General features: G+C 43.9%; 1 protein-coding gene across 1 annotated transcript in view; it reads right to left on the bottom strand.

The window, feature by feature from the left end:
• Positions 1 to 4,424: 4,424 nt before the first annotated feature.
• Positions 4,425 to 15,919, bottom strand: part of Slc9a9 (solute carrier family 9 member A9) — a 565,142-nt gene continuing 553,647 nt past the window's right edge. Inside the window, exons 15-16 of the mRNA XM_051140492.1 lie at positions 6,235 to 6,340; positions 4,425 to 4,880 (exon numbers count right to left, since the gene is read on the bottom strand). Coding sequence (XP_050996449.1) covers positions 4,653 to 4,880; positions 6,235 to 6,340 — 334 coding nt within the window. The 3' untranslated portion in view covers positions 4,425 to 4,652. The remainder of the gene's footprint in view (positions 4,881 to 6,234; positions 6,341 to 15,919) is intronic.

The raw sequence follows: 15,919 nt of genomic DNA, 5'->3' as shown, positions 1-15,919 counted from the left end.
CACAGTAGCCCAGCATGCATTCTGGCCCGAACTTGCTCTAACACTGTGTCCTGGAACTCAGTCTACATCAGCGTATAAGATTCTGCTTTAAAAAAATGGATGTCATGATTTATTAGTCAGGATGGCAATGAAGTTTTCTTTCACAAGTGCTTTTAATATGTGCAATTTCTCATATATTCAGAATAAAAACTACAGTCTTCAGTACAGTCGAATAGAAAGCCCAACATTTGAACCATTTTGTTATTTGAAACTCTGGTCTGTACGTCTTTGCTTGGTTGTGTGACTGTATATATGAGGTCTACTTGTACATAATCTTTTGTAGTAATTGGAGCAGTCCCTTGACTACGTAAGAGATCTTCTATATAGCCCGGTAATGATGCTTACTGTTTTGGGTGGTTTTTTATTTTTATTTTTTTTTTTAGTTTTTATGTACTTATGCCTTATACTGTCTAAGCTTTCTAAGATTGATAGGCATTGGATGTTCGCATGCTAGTTTGAAATCAGTCCTACTCTAGTTGGTTGTCTTTTGTGAAGCTTTGTAACTACTGTGCGTTAGCGTTCCTCAACAGTGTGTGCCCTTGATAGTTGTGTGTTTGTTCAGTTTTATGGAATGGCCATCTGTGAACATTCTGCAGAAGTATAGCTTCTGACAGAGAAGCCCGGATGGTATTTTTTGAGATGCTAGGATGCTACCCACGGAAGAAACAGGATGGTCTCTAGAAATGCTTGGCCTGGGAGCCATTCCTCCTAGAGTCCCGAGTTGTTTAAAACTTGCCATAAAAGGTTCATGGTACTAGCTCCTTGACACCTGCCACTTACTCTCCCAATGTGGGCTCAAATCAGACCAGCCAACTGGAAATGCTATCTTGGCAACGAGACACAGCAGAGAACAAACCTTCGGATGGTTAATCGGTGATTCTTCGGAGGATATTGCTCATAGATAAGGGAGGGGAATTGTCAGAAACCAAATGGAGGCACACTGGAACGGCAATGCTTGCCTGCAATCTCAGCACTTGGGAGGTTGAAGCTAACATGAGCCTGGGACAAGCCTGGGCTTCACAGTGACATCTTGTCTCAAACTGACAAGACGGACTTCTTAGGCCAGCCCTTCCAAAAGCAACCAAAGCTAAGAGGCTGTGAACAGTGGCTCTTGTGTATTGGATGCTAACAGAATGTAGTCTTAACCTTAGCTCCCACATGAGTTCCACTTATATTTGTTTTAGATGCAGTCATACTGCACTGAACTGTTAAACAACGAGTGGTGAATCTCTGAGTTCAGGGACAGTGTGGTCTCTAGGAGTTTTAGGACAACCAGGGCTGTGTAGAAAGACCCTGTCTCAAAATCAAAACAACACACACACACACACACACACACACACACACACACACACACACACACCAAACATTAAGAATAGGGAAATGTGACCAGCCGGCCAAATGAATACAATCTAAAGAGACACTTATGCCCCTCTCTTTGGTCATTATACGATTCAAACAATGTACACGGACAAATTAGACTCTCCTCAGGAACTTCCTGCTGGGAGAAGAAAAGCCAGAAGCCCCAGTGACAACCAGAGGAGGAATTTGTCTACCTGAGGAGGAATCTCATCTGTTTCTTGGAGACAGATTTGTAACTTGTGGGACAGTCTTGTAGGAGAGACTGTCGCAGAGACGATGGCAGGTAGGACTACACCTTGGCCAGACAGCTTGGTTCTGCACATTTCTTGCCTTCTATTTAAAGTATACTCGCATTTTAGGATTCCAAGTTGGACTTGGGGTCCACTGGGTATATTTGTACCACTTCCAAAATGTGTCTACATTGAAAAATAAACGTTATTCTGCTTTCACTGTAAAAAAAAAAAAAAAAAAAAAATAGCTCTGCACATGATATTAGAGGTGCAAAGAGTACTTAAAATTTCAGCTTTGATTTATAGTGTTATATTGATCTCTAAAAAAAAAATGAGAAATTACATGATGAATAAAGACCCTAATAACATTTGATAGTGAGCTTCAGACTTGCTCAGACATATCCAGGTATTATGGGAAGCACCAGAGGCCCTGCATGGTGCCCTGACAGTGAGTCAAACTCTGTGTGTGAGTATGCATGTGTGTGACATGCCCATGTTAAAAAGTTCAAGGAAGATCCAGTCATCTAATTAATCAGAACTCTGTTTCAAGCTCTAATAATGAATGAAAATATTAGTAGCTTGAAGAAAGCACTTGTGCCTTTATTATGCATTAGAAACTGGCAGTAAATAATAGGTTTGAATTTCACAGTCATGAGGCTGCTAATCAAAGCACGGAGCATTGCTTAAGATCATAATTCATTATCCTTCACTGAAGTAGCATAACAGGGCTTGGCTTTATGAATAGCTAACTGGGCACTAGCCTCTGCTAGGGTCTTTGGGACTGATCAGAAGGAGGAAGGCTGGTAGTCATATAGCAAGATGGGAACACTGTCTTGTGTATCAGATGGGCTGTGGTGATCAAGATCCTACTCCAGGGACCAGCCTGATAGTGGTGTCCCCACTGTCCTTGTCAGCAGTAATTCATGATGGTAGGTTGGAAAGAGAGTTTGTCTCTAAGCAAGAAGCCACCTGGGAGGCAGTGACTAGTTTTATTTTAACTCATTCTTTGTGACTCAGTCTTTAGTCAACTCCCATCCCTCCACATCTTACTTCGTTTCACCTGGTAGGTCAGATTCCTCTTCCATCTACTTGCTCTGTTCCCATTACTATTTGACTTTTTTTGAAGCCTGTTTTCTTTCTCTGGTGTGTGTGTGTGTGTGTGTGTGTGTGTGTGTGTGTGTGTGTGTGTGTGTGTGTTTAAAGCAAACACCTTGTCCTTCTGCTTGAGGTGGGCAGAAATAGGATGAATCCTCGTCTTCTGCTTTCTTTCCTTTCTCTGTTAGTGTCTCCTCTATTTTTGTAGTTCGTCATACATTCTGGTCACCTCTCAGGGGACGAAAGGAGGCTGAGCCACTTTGCGTGACAGTTTCTCTTGTCTGGGACATCCTCCCAGATTCCTGTATTCCTTCAGTGGCTTGATGCCCTAGTCCTGCTGGCTGTTCATGAGCCTGAGGGGTCATGCATCTCCCTTGTGCTAGCATTTAGCACCTGCTGCACGCAGACCCCTAAAGACAAGAGCGTAGAGCTCTCTGCTAGCCTGCTCAGAGGAGATGCCTCTAAATGAAGCTACAGCCAACACAGTCGTACTCCATAACAAAAATTTTATTAGGATGACGTCAAATTAGAAAACTTCTCCGCTTGCCATATTTACCTGAAATGGCAAGATTTTACTTAGTTGAAATACAAAAGCTTCCCCCCTCCCCCAGTATTTGGAAGCAAGAAAAGTGACAGGCAGAGCAGTATACCTGACCACACAGGTCTAAGGCCTAAGAGTGCTCAGCGAAGCATGCATTTAGTTTTAGGCTTTGGGCCTGAGAAAGAAATCATTCTCCATTTCCAAATCATTCTCCATTTCCCTCAAAAGCAAATCCACCATGTCGTCTTCGTAGGCTCCTAAGTCTGAAGCCTGCTCTGGGGAGCCTAACAGTAACATCTGCATTTCAAGACGAGCTAGGCTTTGAGGTATCTTATGGCTTCAAAGGCACAGGTCATGCAGCTGAATTAAAAGCTATCACGTTGGTCTCTTCAATGCAGCCATGAACCACGCTAGGAAGGGGGTGGGTCCTGATTGGTGCCTCAGTGTGGCCTAAATGCCAGCAGCCCTGTTCTTTTTTCTTTTTTTCTTTTTTCTTTTTTGCCTCTGTGTTGCCAATCGGTCACCAGTATTGAAACTGGGAAAGGGCAGCGCTCCTGCACAGTCTCCTCCATGTGGAAGGGTCATGCTGCCAAATATGACTTTGCAGCATGCAAAGGGAATCTGCTTCAAGAGCCAAGCAGTTGTTCCAGTGTGCACAGGGAAGGGAGGTTCATCATCTGAGTAAGATGTGGGAAAGAAACCAGCTTTCCCTAGAAAGAGTCCCCTTCAGCTGGCAAGAGGCCCCACACTTAACATAGACACACCTGGAGGCAAACAGCTCCTTGGAATGGTGGGAAGAACAGGATGGAGAAAGTGCCAGAAAGGACACCAGCACCCCCCCAACTCATGTGAATTCTCTGAGGCCATCAATAGTGGGCACCGAACACTCACTGGGCTCTACACATAGCCCTACAGTCAGTGAGAACAAGCGGAGTCAAGTCCTAAGAGATAAGACTTATCACTTATGCTTATGCTCAGGAGCTTTTTTTTTTTTTCCCACCCTTTTCATGTTATTAATGTTCCATAATTAGTGGAATGGAATCCAAAATCCACACGAAGGGCCTGGAGAGCTGTCTGAGGAACAGAAGGAGACCCCCTGTAGACCCAGCGCATATGGTTCATCTCAGTGGCGGCTAGACCTAACTCCCCTGGCCCCCGAATCCAGCAGTAAAAATGGCTGTCAGATAATTAAATGAGGTTGCGTAACACAGGGAAGGTAATGAATTCTCCTTTCTGAAGGCACGGGAGGATATATATATGACAAGGTTTTGATTCTGCCCAATTTATGTTCTTAATACTCTTTCTGCCTCTCTCGGCACCACTTCTGTGGCATTCCTCAGTGGTCCTGAATTAACGTCTGAGGACTGCCGTCTCACGCATCATGCCAGTTAGTCCGTCTGGGGTTGACCTCGAGTCTGCTCGAGTTTGAGTCCATAGCCCCCCAGGCCGAGGTCTCCCTCATAGATGTTTTCCTTGCCTGGAGTCTGGGGTGAAGACTTCTGGTCCAGAGTGAGCTTAATGGCAGGACTGCTGGGCGAGGGGCTGGGCTCCTGGTAATTCATGGCAAGTTCATCTTGGTTTACGATACATTCCACGTCATCCTCTTTCACTTGTTCCTGGTTTGTTAAGACAGATAAAGAGACAGATCACTTCATGATGAAGGCAGAGAACACTAGCATCCCTGGTGTGTAAGAAATAGAACATTATGTGTATGTGGCACATACACATACATGCAGGTGGAGGCCAGAGGCGGACAGCAGCTGGTTTTAAGGGTTTTCTACTTTCCCCCTCTATTTTTTCCCCTCTTTGTATTTTGAGATAGGTTCTCTCACTAAACCTGAGGCTCACCAGTTGGTTAGGCTAGCTGTCTAGCAGGCTGTAGAGATCCCCGTCCCCCGCCCCCTGTCTCTATGTCTGCAGGGCTGGGGTTGCAGGTGCATGCCAGCTGCTGGGGATCCAAACTCAGGTTTTCATGTTTGCACAGCAAAGGGCCATGACCCATCCTTCTTGGGCTGAGGGAGGAGAATGGTATTTGGGGGAATCTTTTCACTAGCACCCAGGAAAATTGACCAGAGTCAAGACTAAGCCAAACCCTGGGTCCTTAGAGACATCTTGTGCTGGTTTTGAAAGGCACCTGGTTTCCCAAGAACCCCTGGAGCCAAATAGGTTATATTTTACTGTAAACAGATTTTCATCATATTTCTTAAGACAAGTGTCACAAGACTAGAGATGATTAGCATTGACCCTGGTGGACTGGATAATATCAGGAATGAATAGACTTGTTGTCCAGTGATGGTCACGCCCCCTCCAGAGGTACCCCTGAAGGCTCTATTTCTATTGGCTAGGGAGGATGGCACCAAGTCACTGTGCAAGGAAGGCTGGCTGTGTCACCCTAGGACAGGGTTCCCACCTTTAGCCTACTCTAGGTGCATCTGAGAGCTATTTAAAACAGATCTGCTGTGTGAGGGCTATTTCTGTCATGTTCCTCCATGAAGCCCCCAGCTGCTGAGCAGATCTGAGAGCCTCCTGCAAGGGAATGCTGGCTGACGGCGGCTCCTTAGGCCACTTTCAGCTCCCACACTCTGCTTTCCTCCAGTTGCCTGACACTCTGATTTGCTGGTAATGACTCTAATTGCTTCTCAGTAGTTTTTTTAATTCTACTCCCCTGAGCTATAAAGCACAGACCTAATATCCAAAACTTCAAAACACAGCAGTTTGTGAGGGCACATCACTTTTACATTTTCCAAGTTCATTTTATGGTTAAAGATATTGGCATCAATAAAAAAAAAAATGCCCTTTTAAAAAGAAGGATAAGCCAACATCAGCAACAACGGGGCAGAGAAGAAGAGAAATGCCTCTTGGGACAACAAATTCTAAAAACTGCCTCTTCCTCAAGCTAGGGAGTAAGAGCCCTGAGATCTCTAGCTCATCGGTACCCACCAGGCTTGCCCCATGTGATTGTTCACTCACCCCATAGGCCTGAGGACTGGTGAGCAGCCTGGAGACTGGGCCACACCATGCAGGTAACGTGGTGGTCAGTGGAGGACCAGAGTGCGTTAAGATGGGTTTCAGATATCTGGGGGGGCGCCTGTTAAGGAACACTTGTCAAAAGAAAGTCAGACGTACGTTTCTCACACAGTGGAAGCCTTTGCATGCTTCTCAGACAGACACTTATGCTCACCTCTAAATCTTGTGCTCCCTCATTTGGGAAGCAATTTGGGCTGCAAAAATTGCTGTTTGTAATCTTTGCTCTGCACACTGTTGCAGCCCTCCAGACAACCTTTCATCATGCAAGAACAGAGAAGGGCTACACGGTGTTAGAGGGAGATGCAAACACACCTCTGCTCCCCCCGACCCCCACGCCATGGCTCATCTCTTTAGAGAATGCACTTTGAAGAATTACCTAAAACAATAGTATACAAAGTATGTTTTCTAAAAAATTGTACATGAGTGCACATGCACCCACATACACACATTATGGCATGGAGTGCAGGGAGAGAGGAAGGGAAAGGGAGGGAGAGAGAAATGGGGAGAGGGAGGGAGAGGGAGGGTGAGGGAGGGAGAGGGAGGGGGAGAAGGTGAGAGAGAGAGAGAGAGAGAGAGAGAGAGAGAGAGAAGAGAGAGAGAGCTTAAAACACTCGTCACTTCCACAAAGAAACGAGATATTTTGTAAAATGCTCAGCTATTTCAGAACTGGGTAGGCAACATAGATTGTTTTCCAAGATTCTTCATTTTCAGTATTCAACACAGCCACTTTATACTTCATACATCAGTGCACTTTTATACAAAATTATGCAAATGAGCTGCTGCTATTGTCTAGCACCTGTCTTTCTCCTCTCCCCAGCCCAATGTGCTCTAACCAGTTTAAACGAAAACCTGTTCATCTGAAGCCATTGCATTTCCCTCCAGTCTACCAATAATGAAATCCCAAGAGGCTGCCTTATTATTATTATTATTATTATTGTTGTTGTTGTTGTTGTTGTCGTTATTACTATTACTATTGTTGTTGTTGTTTACTGAAAGGAAGTAGTGGAGTTATTCCACCATTGCATTAGAAATGACTTTTAAGACTTTTCAGAAAGTTGATGAAGTGATAAACACTCCAGCAGAACAAATAATATAAAGGGAAAGGAGGAAAAAAGGAAGCAGTTGACACTGGTTGGCTTGTGAAGATCTGCATCCAGCTATAGGCACTAGAGGTGTGAGAAGACTCAGGGGAATGGCTATAGGCACCACCCATAGCTGGGGCACACCTCTTTCACTCCCATGATGCCCCAGCAAGTGAGAGCAGAGGGAGGGCCTTTGGCTCCCTCTGACTACAAATTACTTTACTGGAAAAAAGCAATGTAGCTGGGGGAATACTTGTGAACAGGGCCTAGGTATGCTGGAAAAAAATGAATGACAAGATTTGTAAGCCAGTCTGCAGTGTCATATGCAAATGGGAAGGCTGGCTCCTTTAAGATGAGTGGCTGGTGAGGCCAGCCGAGGGCTAAGGAAGAAATTATTGTTCAGAGATTGGTTTTGCTGTCACATCTTGTAAGTACATATACAAATCTGAAAGCCCTTGATAATAGTCTATTAATTTTCATTAGAGTGTTATTTCCTTCATTTTATGGATGAAGGGATCAAGGCCTGGAGATATTATGATTTTACATACCCTAAAATCTCTTTGCAATTTTTTGATGCGAGCCTAGCCTTTTAACGGCTGAGCCATCTCTCCACGCCCCCACCCCTCGCAGTTTTGAGCCCACCAGCATCATCTCTCTAAGAAGGTAAATCATCAAGGCAGAATCAGGCATGGTGGAGGTCTCTAAAAGCAGGCTTTGGAGCTCCTTTGTGTTTGTGGGTTGCAGCCTCTCCTAGGCTAGGGCAGAAGGACATAGTGTCATGTCAGGGCTTACCATATGCACAGACCCATGAAAATCTGTGGAAAAGCTTTTTAATGATCAAATGAAGAGCAAGGAAAACCCAGCCAACTTGGTTTCTAGAGGGCTAAGTGGTAGCATGTCAACAATGCCTTAGGGGTGCCACTGTGGCCAAGGCTGTAAGGGTCTCAGAGAGGCTCAGGGGACCTCTACAATGCTTCTCAGTGTGCTGAGAAATAAAAATCACCAACCAGGGTTATTTAGGTGAAACATTGTGTTAGGAACATTCTTTTACTCTGATGAGGCACCTCTTTAAATTATATATAATACTGTTAGAGCAAACCTTTAGAGGCTAAACTTCTAGGTGTGTGTATGTGTGTGTGTGTGTGTGCGCATGCGCGTGCGTGTATGTATGTATGTATGTATGTATGTACATTAGAACTCAACCCAAGTGGAACCATTCAGTTCTTTCTGGATGGGCTCTGCAAATTTTACAAAGACAAAATGAACATGAATACCAGCTCTACTGTACAACTGTTGGTCCAGTTATTAATCTACCTGAGCCTCAGATTTGTTATGGATATTCTCTAAACATAAGTAGACGGCTTTTAAACTTTGACTTGCTATTCATTTGCTATTTTTTCATGGTACCGAGGATGAAGCCTAAGGTGTGATTCCTGCCAAGGGGGCACTCTACCACTGAGCTACCCCTTAGCCCTCTTTTTACTTTTATTTTGAGATGGGGTATCCTCAGTAAGTTGCCTATGCTAGCCTTGGCCTTGTGGTTTTCCTGTCTCGGCCTCTCACGTATCTGGGGTTACAAGCCCTTGCCACGAGGCCTGGAACTACTTACCTGAATTAAAAAAAAATTTTTTTTTTGAGGTGATGTTCCACTTCTTGTTTAAGTGAGAATGAGGTTCAACAGTGAGGGCTGAGCACAAGGGTCACTCAGGCGTTTGATGTAGCGTTGGGATCCATAGACCCTGAATCAGACCCTGTGCCCTGAACATCTGTGTTGATTAAAGACTACCAAGTAGAGGCTAACAGGAAGTGACGAGTGAGGGAGAGGTGTATTGTATCGATGCAACGCCTGTCAATTAAAAATTCTGCGGCCTATGGCTGAGGCAGGAAATAGGTGGGACTTCCGGCAGGCAGAAGGGATTCTGAGATAGAGCCAGGCGTGAGATTGAGATGTGAGGAAGATGGATGCATGGTGCCTGAGCACAGGTAACCAGCCACGTGGCAGAATGTAAATTAGTATAATGGGTCACTTTAAGTTATGAGCTAGTCAGAGAAGAGCCTAGCTAGATGGCCTAGGTATTTGTATAATATTTAATGAGTCTCATGAGTCATTATTCTGGGAGCTAAGGGAGGGAAAAAAACCCACCTGAAACATAATGGCATCCTAATACTGCAGAGAGGTGGGCAGTCTTTGCTCATGTGTGATTTCTGGGGAGCACACGATGCCCTCTGACTGTTCTGTAGCAGAGCGAGCCGCAAAAAGCATGACCTCTGTTCATGAAAGGAAGTAGGAAGCCCTGTGCTTTGCCACAGAGAGGTGGAGCCTGTGCTCCCAGGCAGTCGTGGTTTACTCAGTGATGGGCATATATGATGTGCTCAGTAGATTGCCTGCTAAGTTTCTGGACCAGGATAATATTCAGAGGTTGTGGTGGGGTAAGGGATAGAAGTAGGTTCTCAAAAAGGAGGATTACAGACAAGTCATGAAGGTTTCCTGGGGGTGGAAGGTGGAGAGAGGCCAAGTGAAAATGGACCACTTGAGCTTGTGTTATAGACAATGGCAAGGCCAGGAAGAGTGGTGATGACAGAATAAGGTGTTTAGAGATCACGTTGTGCGTCACTCACTCACTCACCTATTTCAGGCTTTGTTTTATGTGCCAAACTAGTGCAGGATAGAGGCAAGCACCTACAGAAGCAGAATGGCCAACCTATGAGAGGACAGAAAGCTGTTTCCAACCTTCAGCATCCTTGGGTACAGGGCTGTTCCTTCTATCTGTATACAGCGTTGGGTACATCTTAATACTGTACTCAATAAATTGATTGCTAAATCAAGAAAGACAGCAGCGAAGCAAGGCAAATAAGGGCTCCGTAGAACCCAGCAGGGCTGAATGGAGACCACAGCCTCTTCTCACTTCTCTCTGTCTTGTCATTGAGACAGACTAAGTGTGCTTGCCCACTGGAAATGACTGCGTGGAATCGGGGAAGCAGCAACTTTTGGATTCTTCATTGCTAAGCAATATCTGAAGAGCAGCCGGATCTCCAAGGTTACCTGAATTATTAAAAAGTAAGAAAAATCTTTTGATCTAAAAAAAAAAAAACCTCAACAGCACATTTTGCAAAATGTGTTATTTTTCTCATTAGGGCTCTAGTATGTGTTTCGGGAGGGAGGCTCCCCCTGGGGCGTTTGGCTATGGCTAGCTTTGCTTCCCTGGTAAGCTGATGATGCACTGAAACAAAATGATAAGCTCTTGGGGGGAAAACAGTGACTTTTCTCATTTATACAGGACTAGCAGTTCAGGAATGAGTGAAGGCTGGAACCCAACCTGGGGCTTAACACACGTGAAATAGGAGAGACCATTAGCAAATGCATTTTCTCCTCTGGCCAGAGACCATAGAGTAAAATTCGGTAACTGTCTGCACTAACTACTGGTTCTCTGGCTGCTGGAACACCTCTCACCTCTGTTGTGTGTTGCGGTTTGGGCTTCTGTCCATCACCAAGCTTTGTTCATTTTAAGTTGCCCAAAACAATGGATGTACAGTTTGTTGGTGTTTGTGCCTTGTCTAAGTAACTTTTCACAGATGGGTGAGAAACAAAGACCTATCTCAAATTCCCCCTTTAAAGCCCCACTGCCCCCTGGTATGGACTCAAGATATATGTGTGTGTGTGTATATATATATATACACACACACATACATACATACATACATACATACATATATTCTTAGATTCCTGTATTAGATAAAAATCTTTGTTTCATTGTGATGTTAAGTGGAGATAGAGCTCCTGAGAAGTAAGCAGGGTGTCATGAAGTCATCGGTGAGCATCTTAGGTCATCATTGTGTGTTATGAGGTCATCACTGTGGGTCATGAGGTCATCGGTGAGTCATGAGGCCATCAGTATGTGTTATGAGGTCATCAGTGTGGGTCCCCATGCTATGATTAGCATTCTCTCTCTATCAGGAGGAGAGGCTTCACCAAAACTTGGCCATGCTGGCATCTACTCTTGAAATTTCAGTTTCCAGACCAGTGATAACATACATTTATGGTTTTTTTTTTTTTTTTTTGAAGCCAACTAGTCTACAGTATTTTGTTGTAGAAGCCACAGCAGAATAAGATACCCATACCTCTGACCCTTGAGTCTGGTTTTGAGACCTTTGTAAGCTTGTTTCTTAGCATACGTTATTGTTGTTTTAGGTGTCACACTAGTGCAAGATAGAGACAGAGAAGCAGAATAACAATGTTGTGAGAGGATGGAATACTCCTTTTCCAGCCCGCAATATCCTTGCACTGCCTTAAGCTTGCCTTGTAATTCAAGTCACCTCTAGATCTTTGGTCAAAATTTTGATCTCAAAGACCTTTGGAGATTTTGAGTCAGTGGGCCTAGAATGGGTCTGGGAGTGCTTTTTCTTCTCTTCTCTTTTTTCCTTCCCTTCTTCCCTCCCTCCCTCCATCTTTCCTTCCTTCTTTTTTGTACAGGATGCAAACAGCTGGCCTGGAACTCAGTTTGTGCCCTAGGTTAGTCTCAACCTCATGGCAACCAACCTTTCACAGCCTCCCAAGTACTGGGATTATAGGTACGGGCCACCATCCCTGGCTTTATTTAGTTTTAGGGACTCTTTAATTTTCAACAAGCAATGAAGCTGACCAAAGGATCAGGCAAGAGTCAATTTGAGGTACAAACTGACATCCATGTAATACAAACCTTAGACGAGAAGGTAATGAGAATGCCTTTGCATATCCATATGTTTGCAAAGTTTAGGATGAGGACAGGTAGAAGGAAAGCCAACTTGGCCATGAGCCCGTAACTATGCAATAGCCTCTGATGCTTGTTTTATATTGACGGCGCAGATACTTGGCCTGAGAATGATGACTATTTGATGTTGGTCTTAGATTAACAGAGCATTAGGTCTTGGCTTGTAGAGGAAAATTTTGTCCTTTCTAGCAGTCTGTAATGTGCTGGCTGGGTAAATGGGTTTCATATAAGGATAGCATGTTTGCCAGGACCCAGTTGCATAAAGAAGCAAAGTACCCGTCTCTGGGTCAGGTCCTCAGGAACACACTCTACTCCTCACTCACGTCTAAGTATTCCCATTTATCTTGTTTTTGCCTTAATAGTACAGATGGGTGCTGTAGCCTCACTTTATAAATCAATGAGCCTGGAAGCAGATGACTTTCCAAGCCTCAGTCTTTTGTAACCCACTCTCAACTGCATTTCCAGGGTATGTTTAGTGGCTAGTGCCAGCTTGCCAGCAGAGCTGGTAAGGAACGGATGCCAGATGGGTGAGAAGGATAAGTGCACGCTGGACTGGATGCCAGCCTGACTCTCAGCTCTTAGGTTCCTGCCAAATACCTGGGTCCCACCCGCTCTGGCTCTTGCCTTTCTGAGCCCCACAGTGCTATTTACAGAGCATCCAGAGCAGGGCTAGGAGAGGACACCCAGAGTGCACACACCCAATTGTTCTTTGATTCCAGTTTACAACTCACACGCTCTTTGTTTGGTTCTCAGGAAATGTAGCGTAACAAAGTGTGTCCTTCCTCTTCCCTTTGGATATGTCAGATTTTATCATCAGATATGTGCTGTTGTGCCTTGTTGGTTAAGTATGCAATGGGCCATCCTGTGGGATTGGTATGTGGGGTTCAGGTAGGAGGGATGTTCTGTAAAGTCCTCCATCCCCCAGTCCCCCCCCCCCCCCCACCGGCTGAAGGAGGAATTTCTAGCCGCCATAGTGTGCTTGGGGAGACAGGAGACCATGGCTGGGTGGGATCCTGCCTTCAGAGCTGAAGAAAAGTTGAGAATGAAATCTTTTCTTTTTCTCCCAGATTGCATGCGAGATGTTCTGGTATTAAAACAAGGGAAAGGCCGGAGACATTAATGTCAGTAGTTTGTTCACTGTCATCAGGCAATAATATGCTCTTACGGTCAGCAAGTGTACTCCCCATTCTCTTAGAGGAAACTGCCCTAGACAACAGCAGGGCCACAAAGGAAGTGACAAATTCTAGAATAAACACTAAGGGGGCCCAGGACTGCCTAGAGGAAGCCAGTGCCAGGTGAGCTGTGGTTACTCTAGTCTTTGAGTTCTGTTCCTCACGTGTCCCTCTGGAGAGGGCTGTCCCTTGAAGCCCACATGGTATGTTTCTTCCTCCTAGGAGCCTTCTAGACCTACCCTGCTGAACTGCTTGAGCTCCACACTGCTTTGACAACCTTGTGTGCACACCCATCTAAAAGCATTTGTCATATTGCCTCAAAACTAATTGTTTACAGCACGACTTCCCGTTCTAGAATCTGACTTCCTTAATGTGAAGAACCTTATTATATTTAGTTTTTTTTTTTTTTTTTTTAATTTTTTTTTTTTATTCCTCCCCTAGTGATGAGGTTCGAACTTGGGGCCTTGAGTTTACCGGGTGAGCACACCTGATTATATTGTAAAAGTATTTTCAGTATTTCAGTAACAGGGACTTGGCAAGCCTTGTAAAGCTAACACATAGGTTCACAATCTTCATAAAACAAGAAGCCGTGTCTGCTTGGAAATATAACTTGATCATCTGCCACACAATCCCTCACCCATGTTTTGTCCTCATCAAAGAGTCTCCCTCCTCCCATAGGGACCCGATATCCTGATTTTTATATTAACCACGGCCTTGAGCATGCGTCATAGTTTTATCACACACGGTGCATTTCCTCACACTTCAGTTTGTCCTGCCTCCTAATAAAAAGGTATTTTGTCTTCTGGGCTCCTTCCCAACACTTTTCTACCTGCTGACAATCCAGTTGACCTCTAGCATTTCCCAGAGTCTGGATTTTGCTGATTGGAGCGCAAGTGAAACTCAGATATTCTTCTGCCCTTGGCATTTCCTGCATGTTTCCAGTCGGAGCAGATCCAAGTTCTGTTCATATCTGATGGGTCTCCCTTGGTGTGGCCCTAGCTGCTATTGACTGGTAGGAAATATTTCTGTTTGCTCATTGGGAATTGCAAAATATTGACATTCTATCTTTTGAATAGTTGTATTAGGTAGAGTATTTTAAAAGAGGCATGCCATTCATTCGGTTGGTGTATTCTGTAGTACATCTTGATATGGAAGACAGTACTTGAATCATTCAATATGTTTATCAGCATTTAAGATAATGATCCATTTCCTCAGTCTTTCTGAAAGTGATCATTACTTTTGGTTAAATACCACTGTAAAAATGGTAAGTTGTAAGTTTAAATGTATTTGATTATAGTTATTATTGCTGGTGTTCAAATGGACCCATCTTTGGCTGGTGGGAGTCTTTTTAAGTCGCTTCTTGAGTCTTAGTGACATGATTCCAGTGTCTATTTTCTTTTTTAGACAAGGTCTCGCTATGTGTCCCCGACTGTCACTTAGAGTGACATGAATTGGCCTTGAACTCCGAGATCTGTCTGCCTCTGCCTCCAATTTCAATATCTTTGATATCACTCTGATAATCTACGTTGACTATTATTTTCAGGCTCATCTTGCTTCATACCTTGGACCAATGATTTCTCTGAAATCTCCTGTTTTCTTTGAGTGAAAAATGGTATTTCAAACTGAGACTCTGGACACTAAGGAGGGCTACTTAGAGTGGGATAGAATTAGATGTTTGATATCAAACCCTCTACTTAAGTAAAAATAAATAAACATATATACCCTCACATGCGCGCGCGCGCGCACACACACACACACACACACACACACACACACACACACACACAGACACGTGGGTTTGCAGCACTTCATTATATCCATGGGGCGGCAGGTACTCGCCTCATGGCTTTAGGGTACTCATGTGACATGGCTGAATGTGGATCTGGGGAATGTTGTGCACAGTCTGCTGCTATCAGCTATTCTTCTGCGTTTCAGGTTCGGTGGCTCCTGCCTTCTTATAGATACTTCCACCAGAAGTTCAAGTTTCTAATTATTTAGGGCATGACAAAAATAATTAGAATTTCCCATAATTCTTCATTTGCTATCTCCCATATTGCACATGGAGCAGATACAGATACTCTTGCCACCATAACAATTACCTAAAATGTTAACTTTTGCATATTCTAAAAATTTTTTTTGCATTAATACCTCTTTTGTATTCTAGCTTCCCATTTAGAAAAATCAATAGCAACTACAGATAGCAGCCCTTTATCTATGCTGCCTGAATGTGTGACTATTAATACTTTCGTAGTCCTAGTGGGTAAGTGCTGTATATCAAATGCTCACCATCAGGTCTTCTGTCAATGTCCTGCAAGTCATTTTGATTGAAGCTTGTTATTCAATAGATTCCTCAGGAAAGGCTCATGGGATCAATATTCTCTGAGTTCTTGTATATTGATAACAGTCAGGGCCCATTATATTTTGAAAGTCAATTTTTCTGGAAATAAAATCATTGACTTACTTTCTCTGAGTATCTTAAATATATCATTCTATTTCTTTTGACACGAGAAGTTGCTCCTGAAAGTATAATGAAAATGTAAATCATATGCTTTTCTAGTCAATGCTCAGAGGGCTTTCCTCCCAGAATTTATTAATATTACTAGCATTTGTCTGATGCTGTCTGTTC

This window comes from Acomys russatus, chromosome 32, assembly GCF_903995435.1.
Source record: "Acomys russatus chromosome 32, mAcoRus1.1, whole genome shotgun sequence".
Classification (NCBI taxonomy): domain Eukaryota; kingdom Metazoa; phylum Chordata; class Mammalia; order Rodentia; family Muridae; genus Acomys; species Acomys russatus.
This window is presented reverse-complemented; position numbering and strand designations above follow the sequence as displayed.